At 37.7% G+C, this 14,031-nt stretch overlaps 1 protein-coding gene across 1 annotated transcript; it reads left to right on the forward strand.

Annotated features, from left to right (window-relative positions):
* Nucleotides 1–300: 300 nt before the first annotated feature.
* Nucleotides 301–1,294, forward strand: LOC103512042 (forkhead box protein D3-B-like). Its single transcript, XM_008476795.3, has one exon. It carries the CDS (start codon nucleotides 413–415, stop codon nucleotides 1,292–1,294), a length of 882 nt encoding a protein of 293 aa, XP_008475017.1. The 5' UTR covers nucleotides 301–412.
* Nucleotides 1,295–14,031: the final 12,737 nt, after the last annotated feature.

Here is a 14,031-nt window from a genome sequence, read left to right on the forward strand (position 1 = left end):
GTACTTACAATAACGAAAAAATCATTTCAGTGGAAAAATTATTATTATTATTTTGCAAACAAAAAGGAATGAAAATATTTTTACAAAGTGGAAAGGCAACAAAGCAATGAATGTAGTGGAAGAGGAAGAAGAGGAAAGTGACTAAATAACAAAAATATCCAGAATAGAAGAAAATGGAAAATAAAGTAAACACAATGACAAATTGAATGCTCTCGCTTCTCTTTATCTAATGAACACCTCAGGGGGGGGAAGGGGGGTGCAGGTAAATATTAGCATAGGCTCCATTCAGTTGAAATCCCGCCCCTAGCACGCCCCTAGGAGGCGGTCCCTCGTGACGCGAGACATCCGAGTAAGATTCTCATTTCACCCTCAGTCCTCAGTGTAACGTTTACTTTATCTCGTGTCGTATCAAATGTGTGTTGCTATGGAAGATAGTGGTCGCCTCTACCTAGGCTTCCATCACTCGCCTCATCTCTTACCTCAACCTCATCACACAGGACCAAGGACATCATTTGATTCTCCTCTAGATCTACGTGGTGCACCTCATCCTGGCGATATGTGTAACTTATCCTCTCCCTCTCCTAGTAGTGAAGACGATTCAGATGCTGATATTAATGTAGAATCAGATGATGGGGATGAACAAGGAATGAGTAATGTCCGCAGAAATATCGCAGAATTTCATAAACATTTTTCGAATTGTGAAAGTGACGTGAACGGTTGTCCAACAGACGGCAGCATTAGTCCTGGACCTGAAGGTGATTCTGATAAACAGGATGGTAAGAATTCTATTGTGAAACCTCCTTACTCTTATATCGCTCTCATTACAATGGCCATCCTACAATCGCCTCACAAGAAGTTAACACTGAGTGGTATTTGTGAATTCATCATGTCACGGTTTCCGTATTACCGAGAGAAATTCCCGGCCTGGCAAAACTCCATCCGACATAACTTATCACTCAATGACTGTTTCGTGAAGATTCCTCGGGAGCCAGGCAACCCAGGCAAAGGGAACTACTGGACGCTAGACCCCATGGCTGAAGATATGTTTGACAATGGAAGCTTTCTGAGGAGAAGAAAAAGATACAAGCGAACACCTCCGGATTTCTTGCTGAGGGATCCTCATGCTGCTGCTATGGCGTCATTCCTAGGTTCAGATCCTTATCATCACGGCCTGCTACCTCATTCCTTACAACACGGTGGCTTCTCCTTCATGTCACCATTACCACCAGCTGTACCACTTCTACCTCCGTCTGAGTTAGTAGTACAAAGCATATCCCTGTGTCTCAGGTCTTAATTGCAACCCTGTCTTCTGAAACATTACTTGACATCCCCTTTATCTCAGAAATGTTTCATCAGTTTCATACATTCACTGTAGGTATTGTTCTTAGGAAACCTTTGCTGCCTTTTGTCTTAGAGCAATTTTGCATGTAATTGTCTTGAGTATTACATTTATTACCTACTCAATGCATCTAAAAAAAACCTTTGCAAACGGCTTTTTCAATTCAATTCAATTTAGAACTAATAGCATAGGTAGGTATCACATGTAGGTGCCTACCTAATCTCCTCATCAACAAAGTACCTATTTGTTTTAGGTACAAAGGGGCAAAAATTCTTTTAAAAGGACTTGTTAATTTTGACAGGACAGCCAGTTTACTGGATAAACAGTTATGTACCTAGGTAGGTAAGTAGTCCAATTTTGATTTTTTATAATAATAGGTATAATAAAATAAATAATAATAATAAATCCTGAGATATACCTAGGTGCTTAGTGCTTAGGTACTTGTGGCACTCTCTGGTAGAATTCAAATATTCAAACCAAGTCAGAGTACTCATCTCATCATACAGACTGCACCACCTACTTACTATGATATTCTGTTTGAAGTGGTATTTTTGGGGGTAAGTAATAGTTGACAGTACAGAGGATTTCAAGACAGAACTCTCTTCAAACCCTCATGACAGACCTTCTGTAATCTCACCTGACACCTAAAGTCTTACTCCATTGTCTTGAAACTCAACTTGTGAAGAATTCTATTTTATTCTATGTATCTAGGTACCTAGTTATCTACCTACTTCAAAGCATATCCCTGTGTCTCAGGTCTTAATTGCAACCCTGTCTTCTGAAACATTACTTGACATCCCCTTTATCTCAGAAATGTTTCATCAGTTTCATACATTCACTGTAGGTATTGTTCTTAGGAAACCTTTGCTGCCTTTTGTCTTAGAGCAATTTTGCATGTAATTGTCTTGAGTATTACATTTATTACCTACTCAATGCATCTAAAAAAAACCTTTGCAAACGGCTTTTTCAATTCAATTCAATTTAGAACTAATAGCATAGGTAGGTATCACATGTAGGTGCCTACCTAATCTCCTCATCAACAAAGTACCTATTTGTTTTAGGTACAAAGGGGCAAAAATTCTTTTAAAAGGACTTGTTAATTTTGACAGGACAGCCAGTTTACTGGATAAACAGTTATGTACCTAGGTAGGTAAGTAGTCCAATTTTGATTTTTTATAATAATAGGTATAATAAAATAAATAATAATAATAAATCCTGAGATATACCTAGGTGCTTAGTGCTTAGGTACTTGTGGCACTCTCTGGTAGAATTCAAATATTCAAACCAAGTCAGAGTACTCATCTCATCATACAGACTGCACCACCTACTTACTATGATATTCTGAGAGGCAGATATTTTTTAATGATCAGCTGGTGTATAGTGAACCTATGCCTACCATATTTAGTCCTTGTTTGGTACTAATCTGAAACTCACTTGATGATAGATGTTGCTTATTTTTTGTTCTATAGATATGTTTCTGATGTAATCAAGAAAAACTGCTAGATAGTATAGGCAGAAATATGCACACACTGTGTGCAGAGTAGAGTATAAAAAAAGTTAAGTCAAGATTAGAATGCAATGGCCCAATAATAATAGACAGAAACAATTGATGGTAATAAAAATAGACCACCTCAGCCTCCTAATAATAAGTAATAATAATAATGATGATGAAAAAAATAGCAAGAGTTCAGGCTCACAATTTCCCTGTTTTTTCCACCGGGAAAATGGGGACTCAGATAATGCAGAAAAAAACCCCTGAGTAATTACTCTTTGGGTAAGTACCCCTTATTGTGGTAGGTAGGTACTCAATATTGGGAAATTCTCACTGTATTTAAGAACTTGAATATCTTAGGTAATGTACATGTTCATAACAACATCACACCTACATATGTATGTGCCTACAAGTAAGTACAGTAGAATTTCCCCAATTCATCAGTACATCGGGTAATTAATGGTAAACAGAAAATAAGTGAAACTTAAATGGGTACCTGGCAGGATACCTGGGTATCAGCAGCCCTGGCTTATAACCAGATCCAAGTCTACTTCCTGTAACTATCAAATCAAATCATGGTATCTTTGTGGTAAAGCAGAGAGCTTTCTCACAACTTTGTAGGTATTACAGTGTTACAAGTCTTTCATTTACTCAATCACCATATTTATTATCGCTCGTCTCTTCAACTTGTAATGCCGCCACTAGTTGCTACTCGATTAAAGTAGCTACTCAATTGATACACAGGAACTACTTACTCCACATTTCTTGGTTTTGAGTGTTAGTGCTATGATACCAACTAGGTACTTAGATATGCATTTGTTTACATTGTCAAACCTTCAACGTAAAGATCAAAGTGTAAGTACTTGACCAGATCTAATGAAAGTAAATGAAGTAAGTATCCTAGCCATTATAAAAGCAACTCGCTGGTCATTATCTAATCAGAACAGTATTCAGGAACTGTTCTAGCAAAACAGAAGTGGGGAGTTTACAAAACATCTTACCTCAACTTGTTGTTAACTCTTCCAGATACACTTTTGTAAACAGGAACCTACCACTGCACTGTAGAACCAAAAGACATTAGTGAAATTTACAAGGCTTTCGACTGACACTTCGAGAAGGATAAAAATGACGAAAAATGAGATTTTAAATGGTAATAATTAACTTCTTTTTCAAATAAACCGACACGGGTATTGAAAGTAAAAGTGTTCTTTACTTATCAAGTAGGTATCAAGACTATTGCATAAACGACTTAGCGCCACCACCTAAAACTAGGCAAATAGACACCGCAAAAAGACAAATAATGCTTCCCGAGGTACAAAAATAGACATTAACCGCTAGCTTCCTTGAGAAAATTAGAAAATAATGGGTTTTATTGTAAAATTTTAGAAGATAACACAATTTTTAATCAGTATTATGCAGTTCGTACATAGGTATGTAAAAAATTTATGCAATAAAATGCATACGGAAAAGGAAACAAACATGGCTGACTTCAGTAAACAAGAAATGAAGGATTCTGATTGGTTCAACTCAAGGAGAATAAAATGCATACGGAAAAGGAAACAAACATGGCTGACTTCAGTAAACAAGAAATGAAGGATTCTGATTGGTTCAACTCAAGGAGGTGAAAATGCACTAAACAGAGTGATCCTACAAATTGAAAAGTGAAGCCTATAAAATGGTCGGAAAAATATCTAGCTAATTTTAAAATAATTCATTATTATCTTTTAATCAATAGCTACTAATAGTACTGTTCAATACAGCAGCATAAAATCATGAAGTAAAAAAATGTACATACGCAAAAAATAGAGGTAAATCAAGTAAATTAAAAGATATTTTTACAAAATAACAGGGCTTCAAATTTCCAAATCAAGTTCGAAACCAGTGCATCTGAACCTCCTGAATGACCTTGAGGAGTGATAAGCGAAAACAGCTGATTTATTGTGAAGCGCGGGAATTTTCAAACTATTAAGGTCGCGTTTACACAAATAACGATTTGCCGTGCGAACGATGAGGAATAAGCAATAAGAGGAAGCTAATATACATAGGTACCTACCTACAGCCCACATAGAATTAAATGAAAATTTATTTGCCTAATACTGATAGCTACCTACCTAATAATTAGGTTTGTAGGTATGTACTTCAATTCTTAATGATAGAGGGGGCGGAAACTGCTAAGGTCTCTTCGTACCTACATAGGAAGGTACTAGAGGTATCATATAAGAGGGAGAAGGGAAAACGACATTATGTTTGTTACCTACTATAATAATAGTGTTGTTCACAAGTGTATACCTACCTCATTACTACGTAATACGTTTATGTCTATAAATAGCCTCTATAGCATACCCCTCGGTGTGTAATTTTGCCATTTCATATCAAATAATTACGTGAAATGCGTAGGACTGGGGAAAACTCTATTTGTGTTGTGTCATGTTGGGGAAATGCCATCGGAAAAACTGATAGGATAGGATAGGTAGGTAGATAGATACCTTTAATAGTGTAATACCCACTACCTACTATACCCTATATAAGGCAGCGGTTCCCAACCGGGGGGTACGCGTACCCCTGGGGGTACGTGAGAGACCTTGGCTATTATTTTTTCCCCCAAGTTGAAATTTTGGACATGAACCGATTTTTTTTTCTGCGAGAGTCAGGAATGTCAGGATGGAACACAGAAATTTCTTTTCTTTTTTTTTACAACTAATAAAATTGCTACGGAACACAATTTTTTCCCTAAATTTTAATGCTTTTCCCAAATTTATTTCAGTTTAAGCACTGTCATCTCACAGTTAAGTGTGTTCGTAAAAATCTGGTGTGAACATCACACGACTTTCCTTATCCTATTGAATGATGCTTATTTGAGTGTTCTTTTACCCTGACTTTTACAATAAGAATGAAGTCAGGATAGCAGAAAGCCAGTCGTTCCGAGAACGAATCTCATCTGTTTAGGATAAAATCAATTTTCGATACCTACCTATTGTTATGTTTTTACTCAGTTTGCAATTAGATAGGTACCTACATAGGAAGGTACTATACTAGGTACATAGGTATCATATAAGAGGGAGAAGGGAAAACGACATTACGTTTGTTACTATAATAATAGTGTTGTTCACAAGTGTACCTACCTCATTACTACGTAATACGTATAATATGTCACTATAAATAGCCTCTATACCTATAGCATACCCCTCGGTGTGTAATTTTGCCATTTCACATCAAATAATTACGTGAAATGCGTAGGACTTGGGAAAACTCTATTTTTGTGTTGTGTCATGTTGGGGAAATGCCATCGGAAAAACTGATAGGATAGATAGGTAGGTACCTACCTAGGCAGCTAGGTACTTCGTACTTATAATACTACCTACTTATAGGAAGGGAAGTGAGCTTTAAGTTTTACCTCGATAATTTCGCAATTTTAGCATTTATTTACAAAGGGTAGGTGTACCTATTAGTGGCCTAGCACTACCTACTTACCGATCCATTAGTGGATATAATGCAGTCCAATGGAAATCCCAAAAATTTAACTAAGTAGGTAGTAGGTACGTCATGTCATAAAGATATTAATACCAAATTTCAAGTCTCTAGCTTATGCCGTTCCCGAGATATTGTTAAATTACACCGAAAACCGCCAAAAAGCGGTAACCGCCAACCGCAACACCTATGGTAACCAAAACTTTTGAGTTACATCCTTGTCACTTTTGTGAACTACATACCAAATTTCAAGTCTCTAGCTCATACCGTTCCCGAGATAATAATAAATTACGTCGAAAACCGCCAAAAAGCGGCAAAATACCGCCAAGCGTTGCACCGACCTTAACCAAAAGTTTCGTGTCGCATCCTTGTCACATTTGACAACTGCATACCAAATTTCAAGTCTCTAGCTCTTACCGTTCTCGAGATATTTTGTTTACAGACAGACAGACAGACACACACACAGACAGACGGACAGACAGACAGACAAACACACACACGGACCAATGGCTGAAACTTTGGATTTAGGCTCTAGGGACCTCAAAACGTGTTTTGGCACTAAAAACTGGACACGGAAAAATGGCTGAAACTTTGGATTTAGGCTCTAGGGACCTCAAAACGTGTTTTGGCACTAAAAACTGACCATCGAAAATTTGCCAATGGCTGAAACTTTGGATTTAGGCTCTAGGGACCTCAAAACGTGTTTTGGCATTAAAAACTGCTACTTTCCTTCCTATAGGATAAGGAAAGTAAAAAGGAAAGGTCGATAAAACCTTTTCCCCCCCGTTTCGCATATAGGTAATTAAGGAGTGAGCTTCCACTAATATTTTTGGTGATAAAATTCAAGTTTTCAAGTGGAAATTGGTGGTTGAGTGATTGTTTATTAGATTAGTACCTACCTACTACCTAGGTAGGTATATCTATTCTGCCGTGCTAAGTGAAAACGCCGTATGTCAAAAAACCCTACTTTCGGGAAATCGAGTTTAAAGATTTCAATCTATAATACGGCAAACATACGTTTTTGACATACGGCAACACGTTTTCGTGGTTTTTAAGGGGTTTAGGATAAAGAAAAAAAAATATAGGATCAACATTTAGGATCATAGGAACCATTTGGCACCAAAAACCGATTTTTTTGACATACGGCGTTTTCGCTTAGCACGGCAGTATTATTACCAATGGGTTATGCCGTCTTGAACTTGTTAATATCTCGATTTCACCATATATTTGGGTAAGACTTTAAAGGGCATGTAGGTACGCACCTACACACTACATGATGTAGGGACTACCTACTTCCACCCTTCTACCTCTTCCTTCTATTTCTCCTACGTCTTCTTCCTACATATTTCCGGAGAGCCTGAGATTGGAAACTTGAACAGATATTGTACTCATCTCAAGTGCATCTCTATCACCGAAGGCAGATTATTTACACAGGGACATACCCATATCACTCGTCCTTGTAGAAGTATTGCTTATTCTCCTTGTATTGGCATTTGCTTATTCCTCTCCTTCCTTTTCCTGCCCTCCCTTTAGATTTTTCTTTCTAGGAGCTTCTTCAGAACATCTTCTTTGTCGTTTGAATAGGTACCTATTTCCAAAGAGGAAAAAACAGAAAAGTGTATCCAATTTTTTTTTCGAAAAAAAAAGAAAATGAAATTGTCTGTGTACGAAACAGGACTGTCTAAAATGAAGACGTGTTCTACACCCGTGACCATGGCAGTCAAATTCGATAGGTAGTCTAATTGACCGAAGAAAGGAAGAATTCAGCCATTTTCCAGGGAGTGTTCAGGGTCTTTTTTTTTGTCCCCAAGTATTCCCAATGGAATAAATTCGATATGTTCCATCAATTTCACCCACAAAAAGGAGAACGCCCACGAGTTAGACGTAGGTACTTATGGGCGAAAAATAGAAAGTAGGTACCTAATATACAAGTACGTACCTTCCTACGTTGGAAATGGGAACCTAGAGTTATCAGGTCCTACGTGTCTCTCTCTCTGTTTTCCTGGAACTGTCTCTCTCTCTTTCTTTACTTTTCCTGGAACTGTCGCCCTTTCTTTTCCGAGACGAGTAGTGCGAAAAAAAATCGAGCTCAAGTTTCAGGTACCTACCTTTCTATTTATAACCACCTACTACTTACCTACTTATCCAGAAGAATAGATCGAAGAAGAGTGAAACCAAAGGAAAATGTTTTCCATCAGACAGACGACATTCTATCTCTACTGAGAAAAATTTTGCCAGAATACATTACTTTCCTTCCTATAGGATAAGGAAAGTAAAAACGCGCCCATTCCTGGTACATACAACATATTATGTGGGTTTCGTTCTCCATTTACATCTACACATCTCTAATATAGATTTTATGAATTGACCATGATTCGATCCACCAACCTCTAGATCTGATGTCTTCTGCGCTAATCACGGAGGTTAGACTCGTTAGAACCTCGGAAAGAACCTCACTTACTCCCCTTGCAAACCTCTCTTCAAGACATCAAGTGAACCTTTCTGCCTACAGTGCCTACCTTGCAAGTACCACCTATCCAAGTACCTCCCCCTCTCCCCTATAAGTATCAAGCTCCACCCAAAAACCTCCCTCCCTCCCTCCCCTCTCTCTTATGTATCTCCACCCAAATACCTCGCTCCTCCCACCCTCTCACGTATTTCCATATCCCCTCCCTCCTCTATGTTTCTCTTCTTTTGATCTTGCACAATGAACAATCCGTTTGAAAGTTTGTCGACTTTTCTGCTTTTGCCGTTTTCGACTCTGGGACGTCGCCGTTTTCAAGGATCGATATTCTTTTGTCGTCGAGTGCCTAATTGCTTTCGCCTTATAGGGTGATTCGGATGACGAAGGGAAGGAGTGTTGATAACAATCGATGTTGATTTTTTTTTAAGAGGTTTGACAGAGGGAACTGCTTATCGTCCCAAAATCGAAGAGAGAAGGAAGACAGGATAGGAGAAAGCCAGTCGTTCCGAGAATGAACATTATATTCGTTCAGGATAAAATCCGCCCCGGGCTGGAATCGAACCCGCGGGCTTGCGCTTACAAAGCAGACCCGCTACCAATCAAGCTAACTAGGCTGACTGATGTTGATTTCAAATTTGTCGAACGCACTGTAACTGGACATCGAAAGCCTGACTACTCTGGAGTATATTCTTAGAAAAAAAAAGGTTCATATTTTTAAGGCCTTTGCACAACTCCCAAGGTTTGTAGTGAGGGGGGTTTTAACCTCAATTTGGCGAAAAGCTGCACACCTCCCACATTAACTTCACCCAGCCTGAGTGGGCGCGATGCACTAACCACTCAGATATGTACGACTCTACGTATATGTTGCATTCTACGGTAGGGTAGGTATTAGATGCATTACTGATTACTGTAGGTAGGTGATATTCTTGAAGGGATTGTTTTGATCTTCTAGCTTTTTTTTTCCTTCAGAGTATGTAGGTAGGTACCCTAAAGGTGTGTCGATCGAAGTCGACTGAACCGTCCACACTGCGTCAACAACATAGATTTATCTCGTCGATCGACGGCCGGTCGATTATGTTTGGACACACCCTAACTTGTTCAATTGTAGGCGACAAGGCGACCCTTTAGTTTCGAAAGCAAAGAGGTTGGAAGTTCCTCTGAAGGCAAAATTGTAAACCTATCTGTCTACCAGCCTACCTGTGTCTGTGTACCTACCTACCTATACAATGTACGTCGTGGCAATGAACTTATCAAATAACGACGGCAAGACTCAATTATTATTCTGTATTATAGCTAGGTATTATACGCAGGTAGGTATTTAGCAAGGGGCTTTTTATTTGATTTTGTAATGATGGGTATGTATTACAAATTACAAGTTTGTTTTGTATATTACTTATTACATTTCCAATAGGTAGGTAGTTGTAACGATAAGTTTACTCAGTAGGTACGTATCTAGTAGATATACAATAGGTGCGTTACATAATTACCTATGTAGGTAATTGAAAGAGTGCCAGACTATATAACCTTCTAGGAAGTTTTAATTTTCCCAATCAGAACATGATTATTTGATTTTGCTAAAATTCTTTAAACATAGCATATTGCATACTTAAAACAATACACGGCGTTCATACAAATTTTCGCTTATTTTTATGCAATAGGTATTAATAGTTGCGCTTACTTGGGTGATGTTTCAAAGTCCAAAAGCTGGGAAAATGAGGGATTATGGAACTTTTCTTTTTCTTCCACGACTTATAGGTCCCGAGATAAATCAATTTAAAAATACCGGTAAATTTTGAACTGTGACGTGACGGCATACGCTACCGTACGCGATGACGTCACATCAAATGTCCCGAGCAAAGCTCCTTCGCAGGCAAAACATTAATGTGTTTGTGCGCATACGTTTCTGGGCATCTCCTGAAGTCTGACGTCAGAGTTCAGGACCCTGACGGAAAACAAAAATTGAATTTTCGACCTTTTACAGTTATTTTTTCGGAGTTTTGACCTCAGATTTGGATTTTTCGCAACTTTTTTCATAGAAATTGACCTTTTAGTCATAAATTTTACACAAATGCAACTGCTCTATTCAACTAAGGGCTGGACCAATACAATTAGACCAGCCTAGTTAGATTGGAGAGTATCTCGCCTGCCTTGTAAGCTCTAGGTCTCGAGTTCGACTCCCGCACGGAGGCAAAATTTCCCCCTAAATATATGAGGTCCTTTTTTCGCTTTTGGGACGGTAGTGACAGTTCCCTTTTTACTTTCCTTATTTTTATTATTATTGTTTTTTTTTTTATATTAAATTATTTTTTAATTTTTTCATCGAACTCTAGGCTAAATACCTAGAACTCCGGACCTTCCCCTGTTAACCTAAGCTTACTAAGCATGTGACAAAGGAGATTACCGGTGCTTCTAAATTGAAGTTCCTTGTTTTTATAAGGATAGAAGATTGACTACCCTAGAAAAAAAGGGAAAAAATAGATTGTAGAAAAAGTGTGCATTTTTTTAATTAAAAATAATTTATTCAACGGGCAAAGTTGTCTATGCTCTGTTATAAATAGGTAAACAAAGAAATGCTACAAGTCAAAACCCTGTCCGAATTCTCAATAGCCTGTCAGCCCTGTAGGGGTACCTCTATTTTAGAGGTCTTCTTTTTCTTCGCCATTTCCAGTGGTCAGACGGGGTCGGCGTTTTTCGTCAGCCTCTCAATCCCTGGGGTGATTGCTTTGGAATGACATTTGGTTTTGGCTACAAAAAGTTTACGAGTGGGTGCCTTTTGCAATCAACCTTTATTGGCATTGGTATCAATTATTTATTAATTCTAAGTAGGTATAAATATTGATTATTGTGTTTAAAGGTACCTATCAATTATTAAAAAAGTCGATAAGGACCTACCTGTAAAAATCCAAAGAATCCAACTCGAAAAATAGCTGCGTACACTGTGCATCCATTACACTTGAATCTGAAGCAAGTTTGTAAAAGAACTAAACCAACTTCAAATTAATCCCAGTCAGCGAAAAACAAGAACATCACAAAAAAGAAAAGATAACACTTTTTGTTTCATACCTATTAGGTATGTACCAAAAACTTTAGAAAACTTTGGAAAAAGTACCAAGAAAACTTCATAAAAATTTGCAACCAAAAATTGCCGGCTTTTTTTCAGGTACGTAAAGGTAACGTAGGTACTTGTTGAAATCCGATACAAAAGAAGGAACAATTCAATAATATCTAAATTAAATGATGTCAACGCAATATTGACCTAGAAGACGGACGATTTTTTCGTAGAAAAGAAATTGACTTCAGAGTCCAACAGAATGAAAATGGAGGACAGTAGGACACACGAAATTTTAGAGACCTTTCGTGTTAAAACTTCGCCATTTTTTGCGAGAACTAAATGAGTTTAAAGTCGGTTTTATTTTAACTCTCGGATTAAGCAATCTGACCGATTGAAATTTTAACAAGCTGGGACCGTCCTTCCGGGAATTTTTTAGCCCGTAGATGTTAGAGAAAATCAGTACCTATGTACCTAACTAATTTGTTCAATATTCAGTTTATTACTATTATTGATTTGATTTTTGATTTTACTTTCATGTAATGATTTAAAATCAAGACTAGAGCCCGTTCTCCCTTTATTGCTAAAACTACCAATATAATATTCAAGTCACCCATCCATTTATTGGCCTTGCTCGGCGTAGCTTTACATAGGTGACGCTAAAACCGGCCTTAATTTTTCAAAATTTGCACCACCACTTTCGTGTTCCTGGTAAAAAGACCCTTAATTTGATATATAGGTCGACCAGGTTTGGATAAGTCCTTCTATGGGGACAGACAGACTGACAGACGACACCGAAGCGAATACAATAACCCGTCCACTATACCTTTCTTTATTACTATCATAATAATAGAGGAAGGACGGGCGAAAAAATCAACCAATCAGATCGCTTAATCCGAGAGTTAAACTTAAACCAAGTTTAAACTCACTTTGGGGCCCCCGTCTTGAAAAGGATGAAAGGGAAAATCCTAATTGACAGTAGAAAAACATAGGGAAACTATCACAACAACAAAATACAGGGTGCATCAACGAATACGAAATGGTCGATATTACCAAATGTTCTAAAGCAGGGTCCACACTTACTAATGTTGGAAATGTCGGACAACATTATCATCCGACATTTCCAGACAAGCTGGATCGAATACAGATTTTTTCGCATGAACACCCTGTATAGCCTTACAACTAAATAATTAAAACATATAAAATAACAATAACGGATTTGATGTCTTTACAGAAAAGACAAAACAGAGTGAAATTCCTTGTACACTTGTACAGGCATTGGTAAACTTACCTAACAAGAATGTAATTTTGTACAAAATGTTAAGTATGTATTTTGTTGTCCCAGTCTTTTTGTATTCTGCATAATCCTATTGTACAAAGGGCTAGGCCGACCTAACGATCGGACTAATGAAAAAGACTAGCAATCGGCGATTTACGAATAAGTCGAGAACGAACTTTATCTGTTTAGCATAAAATTCGCCCCGGGCAGGAATCGAACCCAGGATCTAGCGCTTACAAGGCAGACGCGCTAAACTTCAAGGTAACTAGGCTGGCGAGCTACCTCCTTATTGACTCTGAGAATTAGCCCTGAAAATAACAAATTTGGACCCCTCATACAGGTAGAACAACGAAGAAATTCATTTGACATCAAAATGTAACAACTTTTTTTTTTATTTCATATTTTACTGTTATTATGTAGGTATTTGGTTCGCTAGATTTGTTCAAAAATAAAAACTACAAAATAAAAAATAAATACAAAATTAGTTTAAAATTAAATATGTTGGAAGGAGGGACAGATCTTCCAAGCTTTGACTTTTTTCTTCAATATAGAGAAAATTCTAAGCATCAAGAACAAACAAATGGGCGTCTCAACAAATGGGTGTCTCTTTCAACAGGGTGTCTCAACAAAATCTCCCCAAAAATTCAGAACTCGTTTTTATTTAGGTAGGTACCTACTTTATTCCTATAAAATCCACATGTATAATCACATGGGGAGACTGTTTTATGCAGCCACCCTGTAGAAAGTACCTATACATATTTGACTCAAATTAAACACTCATCAAGTCTAACTTAAAACCTTATCCACCAAACAAATCATATCGAATATCAGCAACATAGAAAGACTAGTTATTGCAAACAAAAAAGGTCCAAATCTGTACAGTCACTTTTGGATAGTTTTAACCAAAAGTGTCTGTGGAAGCGGGATTAGATCTGAGCTG

This window comes from Diaphorina citri, unplaced genomic scaffold (assembly GCF_000475195.1).
Source record: "Diaphorina citri unplaced genomic scaffold, Diaci psyllid genome assembly version 1.1 scaffold784, whole genome shotgun sequence".
NCBI classification, from domain to species: Eukaryota; Metazoa; Arthropoda; class Insecta; order Hemiptera; family Psyllidae; genus Diaphorina; species Diaphorina citri.